This window comes from Entelurus aequoreus, linkage group LG01, assembly GCF_033978785.1.
Source record: "Entelurus aequoreus isolate RoL-2023_Sb linkage group LG01, RoL_Eaeq_v1.1, whole genome shotgun sequence".
Lineage (NCBI taxonomy): Eukaryota > Metazoa > Chordata > Actinopteri > Syngnathiformes > Syngnathidae > Entelurus > Entelurus aequoreus.
In genome coordinates this window covers 73,255,596-73,270,988 of record NC_084731.1, presented here as the reverse complement: position 1 = coordinate 73,270,988, position 15,393 = coordinate 73,255,596, and the positions used below count along the sequence as shown (strand labels likewise).

Sequence of the window (15,393 nt, the reverse complement as noted above, 5' to 3'; positions counted from 1 at the left end):
TCTCTCCAGAGATGCTCCATTCGGTTTAGGTCAGGGTTCTGGCCGGGCCAGTCAAGAATGGTCACAGAGTTGTTTCGAAGCCACCCCTCTGTTTTATTTTTTTATTTGGAAGGTGAACCTTGGGTCCAGTCTGAGATCTTGGGCACTCTGGAAGAGGTTTTCTTCCAGGATATCTCTATACTTCGCCACATTCATCTTTCCTGCAGTTGCAAACAGTCGTCCTGTGCCTGCAGCTGACAAACATCCCCGTAACATGATGCTGCCACCACCATGTTTCACTGTTGGGGTTGTATTGGGCAGGTGGTTTTCTCAACACATGCCGCTTAGAACAAACGGCAAAAAGTTCAACCATGGCCTCATCAGACTAGACAATCTTATTGGGAGTCCTTCATGTGTTTTTTTGGCAAACTCTATGCAGGCTTTCATGTGTCTTGCACTGAGGAGAGACTTCCGTCGGGCCACTCTGCCATAAAGTCCAGACTGGTGGAGGGCTGCAGTGATAGTTGACTTTGCGGAGCTTTCTCCCATCTGCATCTCTGGAGCTCAGCCACAGTGATCTTTGGTTCTTCTTGACCTCTCTCACCAAGGCTCTTCTCCCACCATTGCTGGACAGCCAGGTCTAGGAAGAGTTGTGGTGGTCCACAACTTCTTCCATTGAAGGATCATGGAGCCCACTGTGCTCTGAGGAACCTTCTGTGGTAACCTTGGCCAGATCTTTGCCTTGCCACAATTCTGTCTGTATGAGCTCCTTGGGCAGTTCCTTGGACCTCATGATTGACATGTGAGCTGTAAGGTCTTCTATAGACAGCTGGGTGCCCGTCCTGATCAAGTCCAATCAGTTGAATCACATGAAGGAGCAGAACCATCTCAAGCAGAATCAGAAGAAATGGACAGCATGTGAGTTCAATATGAGTGGCACAGCAAAGACTCTCAATACTTATGTGAAGTAATGGGAAATACATTATATTTATATAGCGCTTTTCTCTAGTGACTCAAAGCGCTTTACATAGTGAAAGCCATTATCTACATCAGGGGTCTCAAACTCAATTTGCCTGGGGGCCACTGGATGCAGAGTCTGGGTGAGGCTGGGCCGCAAGAAAAGATTTCTTAAAAAAATTATTTTTAAATGTGTATTTTTATTTTTAACACAAAATAAAATCAAAATATAAATGAACAAAATGAGAGGCTCAGACTCCCAAAATGCAACACGGAACGACACAGGAGGTCCTTCATACCGATAGCCATCAGACTGTATAATGCATATGTTCCTTGACTGCACTTAAATGTAGAGTATATGTAGTATATGTAGAATATATTTATATTATTTATATATTATATATATAATATATTATATATATTATATTATTTATTGTTATTCTTGTCTATTGTGAGCGAACTGTGGTGCTGAATTTCCCCCAGGGATCAATAAAGTACTTTCTATTATATTCTAACAATAATAATTTGATTTCTCCAGTCAGCAACAATGTATACACATACACATAATGTGCAACCCGGGTCACTCTCTCATCTCCCTGGTATTTTGCATACTCCTCAGCATGTCTAGTTGTATAATGATGTTTTAAATTTTATTTCTTGTGCACCGCAACTTTCTCTGTGCAAATAAGACACGTTGGGGTGCCCCTGTGCTCAACAAAGAAATATTGCATCTCCCACTTTTCCTGGAATTGTCTTTGCTCATCACTAACCTTTCTCTTCACTGCACGCTTTGAAAAAGACATGTTTGGGGTTGTGGAATATATTTGTATTTACCAGAGGCACGGAGAATAATGTTATTTCCGCAATGTGTGTCGTTCCGCTTTTCCTCCCGACAGCAACACCGCGGTCGGCGGAAAGTACGGCTCCCGGAGTGTTATATAAAGATATATGTAGTGTTCATCGTGTGAGGCAATGCAAATGAAACAATAAAAAAAAATAACGGTTTGAATTGGTCCAGGTTGTCAGGGACTTTATTACTGACGGACAGGTGTCGCCGTGTGACTGCAGCCAGGCACGTAAGACAACCCTTGTCTCCATGGCAACGTTTCTCTCGCTTTCACTCATTTGCGCTTTTCCACTAACGCAGGGGTATTTTGGACCCAAATAACAAAAATCGTCTTTGTCTGGAGCCAACGGGGCGGGGGGGGCTCTCTGTGGAGAGAGAGAGAGAGAGAGAGAGAGAGAGAGAGAGAGAGAGAGAGAGAGAGAGAGAGAGAGAGAGAGAGAGAGAGAGAGAGAGAGAGAGAGAGAGAGAGAGAGAGAGAGAGAGAGAGAGAGAGAGAGAGAGAGAGAGAGAGAGAGAGAGAGAGAGAGAGAGAGAGAGAGAGAGAGAGAGAGAGAGAGAGAGAGAGAGAGAGAGAGAGAGAAGAGAGAGAGTGAGTATTAGAAACGACGAGAGAAGAGGAGAGGAGAGATAGTGTATATATATATACACTACCGTTCAAAAGTTTGGGGTCACCCAAACAATTTTGTGGAATAGCCTTCATTTCTAAGAACAAAAATAGACTGTAGAGTTTCAGAGGAAAGTTCTCTTTTTCTGGCCATTTTGAGCGTTTAATTGACCCCACAAATGTGATGCTCCAGAAACTCAATCTGCTCAAAGGAAGGTCAGTTTTGTAGCTCCTGTAACGAGCTAAACTGTTTTCAGATGTGTGAACATGATTGCACAAGGGTTTTCTAATCATCAATTAGCCTTCTGAGCCAATGAGCAAACACATTGTACCATTAGAACACTGAGTGATAGTTGCTGGAAATGGGCCTCTATACACCTATGTAGATATTGCACCAAAAACCAGACATTTGCTGCTAGTATAGTCATTTACCACATTAGCAATGTATAGAGTGTATTTCTTTAAAGTTAAGACTAGTTTAAAATTATCTTCATTGAAAATAAGGACATTTCAATGTGACCCCAAACTTTTGAACGGTAGTGTATATATATATATATATATATATATTATATATATATACACTGTATATGAACATGAAGTAAATTCAATTAATCAATTAAACTTTTTCCATTTGTATCCAAATGTTTTCCTGCTAGGCCAAGCTGCCATTTGATGCAACAAGCTGTACTGCAGTGAAATTCTGGCCATCTTGCTGCAAAACAATGACAGTAAGTAATGCTGTTCCAACACATGTCCACATGTCATCACCTCTCCTGACGTGCTACCATAAATGTCCTCATGTTCTCCCTCTACTCTTACAAACCCCAAAAGCAGTGAAGTTGGCACGTTGTGTAAATGATAATAAAAACAGAATATAATGATTTGTGGCAAAAAAAGAGTGAGAAAGTTGAGGAATGCTCATCAAAGACCTATTTGGAACATCCCACAGGTGAACAGGCCAATTTGGTAACAGGTGGGTGCCATGATTGGGTATAAAAGAAACTTCCATGAAATGCTCAGTCATTCACAAACAAAGATGGGGCGAGGGTCACCTCTTTGTCAACAAATGCCTGAGCAAATTGTTTAAGAACAACATTTCTCAACCAGCTATTGCAAGGAATTTAGGGATTTCACCATCTACGCTCCGTAATAATAATAATAATAATGGATTAGATTTATATAGCGCTTTTTCTAGACACTCAAAGCGCTTCACAGAGAAGTGAGAACCCATCATTCATTTTTACAACTCATTCATTCATCATTCATTCTCCGGTGTGAGCGGCACCGGGGGCAAGGGTGAAGTGTCCTGCCCAAGGACACAACGGCAGCGATTTTTTTTGGATGGTAAGAGGCGGGGAGCGAACCTGCAACCCTCAGGTTTCTGGCAAGGCCGCTCTACCCACTACGCCAAGCCGCGTAGTAATATCATCTAAAGCAGTGGTCCCCAACCTTTTTGTACTTGCGGACCGGTCAATGCTTGAAAATTTGTCCCACGGACCGGGGGGGGGGGTTAGTAAAAAAACAATTATTATTATTATTTTTTTTTTTTGTCATAAAGAAATACAATCATGTGTGCTTACGGACTGCATCCCTGCAGACTGTATTGATTTATATTGATATATAGTGTATATATCGTGTTTTTTATGTTGATTTAATTTTTAAAAAAAATTGGTTGCTACATCTGTAAGTGCAAGTTAAAATTATACTATGCAAAGCCAAAGCCATTTTTCAACAACATCCAGAAGCGCTTCGCTGGGCCCGAGCTCATCTAAGATGGTCTGATGCAAAGTATAAAAGTGTTCTGTGGTCTGACGAGTCCACATTTCAAATTGTTTTTGGAAATTGTGAAACCCAAAGAGGAAAAGAACCATCCGGACTGTTCTAGGCACAAAGTGTAAAATGCAGCATCTGTGATGGTATGGGTGTGTATTAGTGCCCAAGGCATGGGTAACTTACACATCTGTGAAGGCTGAAATGTACATACAGCTTTTGGAGCAACATATGTTGCCATCCAAGCAACGTTGTCATGGACGCCCCTGCTTATTTCAGCAAGACAATGCCAAGCCACGTGTTACAACAGCAAAAGAGTGCGGGTACTAGACTGGCCTGCCTGTAGTCCAGACCTGTCTCCCATTGAAAATGTGTGGCGCATTATGAAGCCTAAAATACCACAACGGAGACCCCCGGACTGTTGAACAACTTAAGCTGTACATCAAGCAAGAATGGGAAAGAATTCCACCTGAGAAGCTTAAAAAATGTGTCTCCTCAGTTCCCAAACATTTACTGAGTGTTGTTAAAAGGAAAGGCCATGTAACACAGTGGTGAACATGCCCTTTCCCAACTACTTTGGCACGTGTTGCAGCCATGAAATTCTAAGTTAATTATTATTTGCAAAAAAAAAAATAAGTTTCTGAATTTGAAAATGTGTGCTGCAATATGAAGGCTAAAATAGCAGAAGGGAGACTGTTGAACAACTTAAGCTGTACATCAAGCAAGAATGGGAAATAATTCCACTTCAAAAATGTGTCTCCTCAGTTCCCAAACCTTTACTGAGTGTTGTTAAAAGGAAAGGCCATGTAACACAGTGGTAAAAATGCCCCTCTGACAACTTTTTTGCAATGTGTTGCTGCCATTAAATTCTAAATGTATCTTGTCTTTCCAGTCTATTCAATTGAATATAAGTTGAAAAGGATTTGCAAATCATTGTATTCTCTTTTTATTTACCATTTACACAACGTGACAACTTCACTGCTTTTGGCTTTTGTACATAAGTGGCTCTCCTTCTTGTCTCACCCGTTATTACCAGCGCTAACTTCTCATCGATGCTACAAGGCTTTTCAGTCATGCCATATTTTCTCCTTTTTTCACTGCTTGTTCATTTAAGTTGGCAGAAGAAGAGCCTCGCCAATGGCAACTAAGGGCCATCCTTTAGAAACTGTCAAGAGTTTTCTTCTGCGTTCTCACTCATTTTTCAACATAAAGTGGCAAGAAATATTTAAATAATGAATAAAGCAAAATATGCAGTGGACCAAAAATCACTTCATATTCTCTACTGCTCACTAGTGTTAGCATATCTAAGTTATTGTGCAGAAATATGTGAAATAATTACACCTATTCACTAACTGTGTTACAAAAAAAATCAGTAATAATAATACATTATGTTGGATATAGAGAACATACACTTTATTTGTTGAATCAAAAATATTAAAATGTAATGATTTTGTGCATTTGCAAACATCTAAAATAATGTAAACTATAACCTGCTAGCCAAGAATGTACAACAATTCTTCTCAACAAAGGAGGATGAATATAACCTTAAAGGAAAATGTAATTTAGAACATTTGCACACACGTACAACACTTAAAACATGTAGTATATGAAATATGTGGAATTAAATGATGGAAAGGATGAATAAGCAATGTACCAATATGACCCACTTTAAGAAACTGTTCAAAGTGTTAACAAAGAAAAATAATTCTGATAAAAATTTTAGATGTTATGGTTAATCTTATTTATCTCACGACATGAAATACAACTTACCTCACTATTCATTTATTGAACTTTTTTAGAATTGCATCATTTATGATGTCAATTGTCAACACATTAAAAACAGGAAGCCAACTAAAGTCTTAGCAATTGCAATGTAATGAAAAAAGGGGTAGAATTGTATGAGCTCTGCTACTTCCTACTCCTTTTCAAACATGTTGAAAAGAGAAAGCGTAAACTGTGATGTTGTAATTGTGTGCATGTTGCAAAAAAATTTGTTCTTCCGCAGATACCAGAGAGCTCTTGGGGGAGCTGGATGGCATCGATGTGTTACTGCAGCAGCTATCCGTAAGATTGGCCCCTGAAAGTAGCAGTAGAGTGTAAAAAAAAAGTTGACTTTATATGCTTATTTGGCTTTCATTGTGTCCATTAAACCATATCCATTTGGATTTACAACCCGCAAAGTACCGGATTTTCCGGACTATAAGGCGCACTTAAAATCATTTTTTTCCCCCTCAAAACTCGACAGTGCGCCTTTATAACCCGGTGCGCCTAATGTAAGGAATACGTTTGGTTGAGCTTACCCACCTCGAAGCAATTTTATTTGGTACATGGTGTAATGATAAGTGTGGCCAGTAGATGGCAGTCACACAAGAGATACGTGTAGACTGCAATGTTAGATGTGCCTTACAAAGGAGTATTATTATGCTGTGTGTATAAGGTAAGAGATGTTATCTGTCGTTTTGTTTCACAATATTATGCAAAAGCAACTTTTCTTACCTTCTGGTACCTGCTGATCTGTATTTGGGATCTGCATAAAACTTGAAAAATTGCGCGCGTCCGCCTTTGTAGTCCGTCTCTGTGAGATTGATACTATTTTGATCATATCTATTTATCTGCAAACGTAAGTCTTTTGCTGTCATAAATCAGATATATATGGTAATATATTCAATATTGAGGCAACTTGTATTTTCACTCTATTGGTATTTTAATAATGTAAAACTTGCTTGTCAACAAGTTTTGTTCTAATCTATGCAAATGTGCCACCTTATTTTTAATCAATTGTCAGGATATGTGATATTATCACTCATTGGGAATGTGCATATACACAAAATACTTTGAGTGGAGATAATTCCATGATGGCTATTTCCTTCCCTGCAGGTGTTCAAACGTCACAACCCGTCCACAGCTGAGGAACAGGAGATGATGGAGAACCTTTTTGATGGGCTGTGCTCCTGTCTGATGCTAGCAGCCAACCGGGACCGTTTCCTCAAGGGGGAGGGCCTTCAGCTAATGAATCTCATGCTTAGGTGAGATGCACACCACCATGCTTCCTATATTGTGCTCATCTACTCAGCCTTACGCTAACAATATCACAATGTACTGGATCATATTTATTGTACATAGAAGTTCTAGACAAGGCCAATTTGCAACACTTGTTCCTTTATAGATTTGATTGAAACTCACGCCAAAAAAACCCAAGGTAAACACACATTGTCCAATTTGACATACACACTTATCTGTAAATGCTGATCAATTTCCTGCATGCTTTGAATGGGCAAAAGTTGCACACAAATCCAAATATTAAAAGATTACCACCAGTAAAGTCTGAATTGAGATATTAACGTCAAGGATTACGTGGATTTATATTAATAAAATAATAGTTATATAAACGTGGGACGTGGCTTCAGACTCTTCGAACCCTTTAAGGCACTTGTGATTTAAGGCTATAGAATACATTTTGATTGATCTATATTTTTTATTTTCTTATTAATACATTTCAATGGATTTGTCACAATGAATCATGTGTGTCGGTTTATTTGTATATTTGCTGTTTTAGGCTGATTTAAAGGTGCCATATGTAATAATGTGGTACTGCAATCACAGTCAAAATTCTGTAGGCCCCTCCCCCTCTCCCTGACTGAGGTTGCCAGATACGCAGCTCAATCCAGCTGGATGGACTGGGCTATTCCATGGAACTTCAAACTTCCACTGCCTCTTACTCGGGATTGAGGTGCTGGGACCATAATAGCTGAATAGATCATGTCAATAACACATCTCTAACCAACACATTTGACACAGAAATGAGGCTATTTTCAGGAAGAAGTAGGTCATGCCTGCGTACAATATCACAACAATCATATGGTTATTGTCAGTACTATCACAAAACAAAGACTAAAACAAACTACAACCAACTCTAGCAATGGTTATACTGGTGAAAATAAGTAGAGCGTGCTTAGCAGCCTAATGTATGCCCAAAACTAAAGAGACATTTTACCAAGGTATGTCTATAGGCTACTCTTTCAAACCTTTCACATTGCCATATAACTTGATACATGTAGTCCACAATATGCAAACACCAATGAGGAATTCTTTCATAATGTGATGTGGCTGTCTCCATGTTTCACATTGTCATGACAGCTGTGCTAATATAGAACCTTTATTTAACCAGATAAGAAAACCCATTGAGATCAAGATCTCTTTCACAAGAGTGACCTGGCCAAGAAGTCAACAGCACATGTCACAGAGCAGTTTCAAAAATAATACATTAAGACATACATTTTAAAATACATAAGAGAACCGTAAAACAACAGAGATTTACATCTTTAAAAACACAGGCACTGTGCAAACGTCTCTCGCTGTTTGTCCCTCAGGACAGAACGGAAGTCTCCAAATGGAAGTAGTTCTGTAAGTTTCAGTTTCGTCTGCAATGCATTCCATGCCATAGGGGCAGCAATGCCAAAAGCTCTTTTGCCAAATTCAGTCCGCACGTCTCCATAATCAATTACAGGCAAGATAGTTGCTGTCACCAATTTCTTTCTGACTTTAAGAGAGAAGCAGTTTTTATTTCTAAAAAAGAAACCAAGCTTTACCCTAAGCTTAGAGACCAAGTTGTTAATATGGGCTTTAAATGAAAGCTCCTGATCAAGAGTAAAACCCAAGTACTTGTAATTTAAGACCTGCTCTATAGTGTTTCCATTTGATGATACAATATTTGGAATATTTTCCAGTAGCACCCTTGAATGAGAGAAAACCATTACCTTGCTTTTATCTGTATTTAAAACCAATTTAAGATCAAATAAGCGAGCCTGGATGACATCAAAAGCAGCTTGTAAAAACTCAAAAGCCTGAGTGATGGAGGTTGAACAGCAATAAATAATGGTGTCGTCTGCATAAAAATGGTACATTGCATTTGACAAATTATTACAAAGATTATTTATGTAGATAGAAAATAAATTGGGCCCCAGCACTGAGCCTTGTGGAACACCTTTGGTAATGTCCAGTAATGAAGAGGTGGTCCCAGCCACCTGTACACGTTGTGTTATGCTGGAGAGATAGTCTGTGAACCAAGCAGCTGCATTTTTAGATAATCCAACGTGATGAAGGGCTTGAATTAACAGACTGTGGTCTACTGTGTCAAATGCTTTTGACAAATCAATAAATAGGGCGACACAATATTTCTTGCCGTCTACAGCCTCGATTAAATCATTGAGGACCTTAAGAGCAGCTGTAATAGTGCTATGCTGTTTTCTAAAACCAGATTGAAATGGAGATCAAATATTGTTTGATTCTAAAAAATCCTCTAGCTGGTTACTGATGATCTTCTCAAACAATTTTGCTAAAATGCATAATTTAGGAATTGGTCTGTAATTATTTATATTTGTGGGTTCACTCCCTTTTAGCAGGGGAAGAACAAAGGCCGATTTCCAGATTTTTGTTAGACTTAGGTTAAAAATATGCAAGAGAGGCTCAGCAACAAAATCAGCAGCCAATTTTAAGAAAAAGAGTTCAATTTGGTCAGGTCCTGCTGCTTTAGTTGTGTCCAGGCTCTTTAGTGCACTGTTTACCTCGGATATTGATACAGGTGTGAACTCAAAAGTGCAGGTGCTGCGTCTATTTACAGCCTGTGGTGTATTTGGTATATTAACATTAGTTAAACCAACATTTGACAATTGAGGATTCAACGACTCAATCAAGGATCCGGCAGAAACAAAATACTCATTAAAACAATTTGATATAGTTGTCTTATCAGATAAAGTACCAGATTGAGTAATTAAAGGACTTGGAAAGTCATTTGTTGTCACATGATTTAAAGAAGCTTTTATGGTTTGCCAAAACTTTTTGGGATCATTTATATGTTTTTTGCATTCATGCAGGTAAAAATCAGACTTGGCCCTCTTAACAAGCGAAGTACATTTATTTCTAAGCTGGCGAAAGCTAAGCCAGTCAGCCTCTGTCTTTGTTTTTCGAGCCCTGGCCCAAGCAACGTCTCTCTCTTTGAGAAGGTTTCTAATGTTCTAATGTTGGAACCCATTTCCTCAGTGTATCAGCATATAGAGAAGGAAATAGGCACTGACACTACCCATATCCACATAGCTTTTATTTGTTGAAAAAACATGTTGCCCTGTCAGTTAGATGACACATGGACATTCAGGCTAACTAGCATATATTTCCCCCATTAGCCTGTATGTCCATGTGTCATTGGCTGGGCTAGCATGCTTAGCATTACACTAGGAGCTAACACCATCACACTAAGCATTGATTGCAGGAACATACTAGCTTTGTTAGACAAGATCATAGACTGTATTGGACAATATAGTTTACATACCAAATGTACATTTCCATTTATTACAAGTCATAAGAAAAGGTAAATGCCTGACTTACCTATCAAGGAGGAAATGAGCAAGTTTGGCATCAGATGAAAAAATATTCTCCGCCTTCAATGGTCTCCAACTTTCAAAGGCATCCCCAATACAAATCCTTGTTTTGTTCCTGACTTTGTCATGAATAAGTTGAGAATGGTAACTTTTAGATTGACTAAGGTCTGACATGTTTAGTAACTTTACCAGTGGCAGTAGCTGGACGAAGGTGGCGGTGCGTAACTGGCCCGGGGACTAAAAAGGTTATAGGAAGTCTAAAAAGTCCCTAGAGTGGGAAAAGGACTAATGTTTCTGTGTCCACCACCAAAGTCAAGTGAAAATGTGGCACTGCTCCCAGATCAGTTCTGTCATGTATGGCACCGCTGGAAGACCAGGAAGTATACAACGCCCTTGTAGCTTATGTTTGATACTTTTCATCAATTCAATGAAACATATTTACTTTCTTGCTTTTCACATCTTTTATTTCACAACGCAGGGAAAAGAAGATGTCTCGGACCAGCGCTCTCAAGGTCCTGGATCATGGTATGATTGGACCTGAGGGAGCAGACAACTGCCATAAGTTTGTGGACATCCTCGGTTTGCGAACCATCTTTCCGCTTTTCATGAAAACCCCCAAGAAGATGAGAAGCTCCGGGACTTCAGAGAAAGAGCATGAAGGTCAGTGGCTAATTAGAAGAAGACCAGTAGACTGCATGAAGGTCAGTGGCTAATTAGAAGAAAACCAGTAAACTGCATGAAGGTCAGTGGCTAATTAGAAGAAGACCAGTAGACTCTGCATGAAGGTCAGTGGCTAATTAGAAGAAGACCAGTAGACTCTGCATGAAGGTCAGTGGCTAATTAAAAGAAGACCAGTAGACTGCATGAAGGTCAGTGGCTAATAAGAAGAAGACCAGTAGACTCTGCATGAAGGTCAGTGGCTAATTAGAAGGAGACCAGTAGACTCTGCATGAAGGTCAGTGGCTAATTAAAAGAAGACCAGTAGACTCTGCATGAAGGTCAGTGGCTAATTAAAAGAAGACCAGTAGACTGCATGAAGGTCAGTGGCTAATTAGAATAAGACCAGTAGACTCTGCATGAAAGTCAGTGGCTAATTAGAAGAAGACCAGTAGACTGCATGAAGGTCAGTGGCTAATTACAAACCCTGTTTCCATATTAGTTGGGAAATTGTGTTAGATGTAAATATAAACGGAATACAATGATTTGCAAATCATTTTCAACCCATATTCGGTTGAATATGCTACAAAGACAACATATTTGATGTTCAAACTAATAAACTTTTTTTTTTTGCAAATCATTAACTTTAGAATTTGATGCCAGCAACACGTGACAAAGAAGTTGGGAAAGGTGGCAATAAATACTGATAAAGTTGAGGAATGCTCATCAAACACTTCTTTGGAACATCCCACAGGTGAACAGGCAAATTGGGAACAGGTGGGTGCCATGATTGGGTATAAAAGTAGATTCCATGAAATGCTCAGTCATTCACAAACAAGGATGGGGCGAGGGTCACCACTTTGTTAACAAATGCGTGAGCAAATTGTTGAACAGTTTAAGAAAAACCTTTCTCAACCAGCTATTGCAAGGAATTTAGGGATTTCACCATCTATGGTCCGTAATATCATCAAAGGGTTCAGAGAATCTGGAGAAATCACTGTACGTAAGCAGCTAAGACCGTGACCTTTGATCCCTCAGGCTATACTGCATCAACAAGCGACATCAGTGTGTAAAGGATATCACCACATGGGCTCAGGAACACTTCAGAAACCCAGTGTCAGTAACTACAGGTGGTCGCTACATCTGTAAGTGCAAGATAAAACTCTCCTATGCAAGGCGAAAACCGTTTATCAACAACACCCAGAAACGCCGTCCGCTTCACTGGGCCTGAGCTCATCTAAGATGGACTGATAGAAAGTGGAAAAGTGTTCTGTGGTCTGACGAGTCCACATTTCAAATTGTTTTTGGAAACTGTGGACGTCGTGTCCTCCGTACCAAATAGGAAAAGAACCATCCGGATTGTTATAGGCGCAAAGTTAAAAAGCCAGTATCTGTGATGGTATGGGGGTGTATTAGTGCCCAAAGCATGGGTAATTTACACATCTGTGAAGGCGCCATTAATGCTGAAAGGTACATACAGGTTTTGGAGCAACATATGTTGCCATCCAAGCAACGTTACCATAGACTCCCCTGCTTATTTCAGCAAGACAATGCCAAGCCACGTGTTACATCAACTTGGCTTCATAGTAAAAGAGTGCGGATACTTTCCTGGCCCGCCTGCAGTCCAGACCTGTCTCCCATCGAAAATGTGTGGCGCGTTATGAAGCGTAAAATACGACAGCGGAGACCCCGGACTGTTGAACGACTGAGGCTCCACATAAAACAAGAATGTGAAAGACTTCCACTTTCAAAGCTTCAACGATTAGTTTCCTCAGTTCCCAATCATTTATTGAGTGTTGTTAAAAGAAAAGGTGATAAATAAAATGAAGTTTATGAGTTTGAACATCAAATATATTGTCTTTGTAGCATATTCAATTGAATATGGGTTGAAAAGGATTTACAAATCATTGTATTCCGTTTATATTTACATCTAACACAATTTCCCAACTCATATGGAAACAGGGTTTGTAGATCCTTGGTCTTTGTAGACTTGGCAACATGGAATCTCCTGGGTGTTTGCTGGGATCCCTGGTCTGTGTAGACTTGGCAACTTGGGATCTCCTGGGTGTTTACTGGGATCCCTGGTCTGTGTAGACTTGGCAACATAATCTCCTTGGTGTTTACTGGCATCCCTGGTCTGTGTAGACTTGGCAACATTGGATTTCCTGGGCGTTTACTTAGATATCTGGTCTTTGTAGACTTTGCAACATAGGATCTCCTGGGTGTTTACTTAGATATTTGGTCTTTGTAGACTGCAACATAGGATCTCCTGAATGTTTACTGGGATCCCTGGTCTGTGTAGACTTGGCAAGATAGGATCTCCTGGGTGTTTGCCGGCATCCCTGGTCTGTGTAGACTTGGCAATAAAGGATCTCCTGGGTGTTTGCTGGGATCCCTGGTCTGTGTAGACCTGGCAATATAGGATTATCCTGGGTGTTTGCCAGCATCCCTGGTCTGTGTAGACTTGGCAATAAAGGATCTCCTGGGTGTTTGCTGGGATCCCTGGTCTTTGTAGACCTGGCAATATAGGATCTCATGGGTGTTTACTGGAAACCCTGGTCTTTGTATACTTGGCAACATAAGATATCCTGGGTGTTAACTGGAAACCCTGGTCTTTGTAGACTTGGCAACATGATCTCCTGGGTGTTTGCTGGGATCCCTGGTCTTTGTAGACGTGGCAACGTATGATCTCCTGGGTGTTTGCTGGGAACCCTGGTCTTTGTAGACCTGGCAACATAGGATCTCCTGGGTGTTTACTGGGATACCTGGTTTGTGCAGACTTGGCAACATAGGATCTCCTGGGTGTTTACTGGGATCCCTGGTTTGTGTAGACTTGGCCACATAGGATCTCCTGGGTGTTTACCGCTCTACATGTTCATTGTTTTGTGGCTTCTATCACTTGTGTGATTATCCAGCAGTATGGATTTATTAAACGTTGAGGAGAAACGCAGACAAGATTAGCACCTTCCAATGGGAGAAGACTTTATCTTGGCGGGATCACACATGTTTCAATCTACTTACTGTCTATCACTGTCCCTTTGGTGCATTTCCAGTGTGAGTGCTGTCTCTTAGGAGGATTCATCACAGGGAATCAATCCCTGCGGAGACACATTTCATCACGTTGATTGTGCTGCATGGCTTTAAAGTCCTCACTTGAACATCTAACTGAAAGATTGACTCGTCAATGTGTGAGTGATGGGTCCTCAGTTCTCTGTGAAGTGCGATACAAATCCATTACATTATTATTAATATTTTCATATGCTTATTGATGTGATTGGTTTTGTTGAACCTGTATATTGTGCAGTTGTGTAGTTTGTGTTTTGCAAGTCAGTCTGCAATCTGGACACACCACTAAATACAAGAGGCAGGTGAATGGAACCTGAGACTTCTTTTCATGCCTTGCCCTTGTAGAAAGACATTATTCTTTCTGACAGGACTTTTAGTCCACCCAGTGTGGAGACTGTGGCCTCTTGGAGCTCAAAGCATCATGGGAAATGTAGTGTTGAGATACAACCACAAAGGTACTTTGTTTGCTTTTGATGAGGGTCATGTGATGTTTTTTTCTACTTCCCTGTGGTCTACATAACATGTAATGCTGCATAGATGATGTTTTATTGAAGAATATCTAGACCCCAATAGAAAATGTCCATTAGAATCATAGTTCCCTTTTTAAAAAACAGTCCTTATATGCAAAAGCAACTTTTCTTACCTATTGGAACCTGTTTTTTGTGTATTTGGGATCTGCATAAGACCCAAATGTAGGATATGGAGGCATGATGGAGATATTTATAAAACAATCTTGCAACAGTACTTGAGATCTCAGCATGGGGCCAACATGGTCCATTTTTCTTCACATTTGTTGACGTCATGAGAATGTAGATTTCTTGGCATGATTTGTCAAATGTATTTTATAAAATATATTCAAGTTTTCCCTGAACTGCATGGTGGTCGAAGTGTAGATTTCAGAGATCTAGAAACAGGTTGTAAAAACTCTGGCCTGGCGGGGTCTTTGTGAGGAAATAGTGTGGTGTCAGAAGAAGGATGTAGGGCTATATATATATATATATATATATATATATATATATATATATATATATATATATATATATATATAGATATAGATATATTAATATAGATATACAGATATAGATATCTATGATATAGATATCTATCTATATATATATGTATATATATAAATCTATATA

General features: G+C 39.7%; 1 protein-coding gene across 1 annotated transcript in view; it reads left to right on the top strand.

Annotated features, from left to right (window-relative positions):
* ctnnbl1 (catenin, beta like 1) overlaps nt 1–15,393 on the top strand; it is a 50,107-nt gene that overhangs the window by 19,494 nt on the left and 15,220 nt on the right. The window contains 5 exon segments of the mRNA XM_062057847.1: nt 3,044–3,059; nt 3,062–3,115; nt 6,163–6,221; nt 7,035–7,183; nt 11,010–11,191. Coding sequence (XP_061913831.1) covers nt 3,044–3,059; nt 3,062–3,115; nt 6,163–6,221; nt 7,035–7,183; nt 11,010–11,191 — 460 coding nt within the window.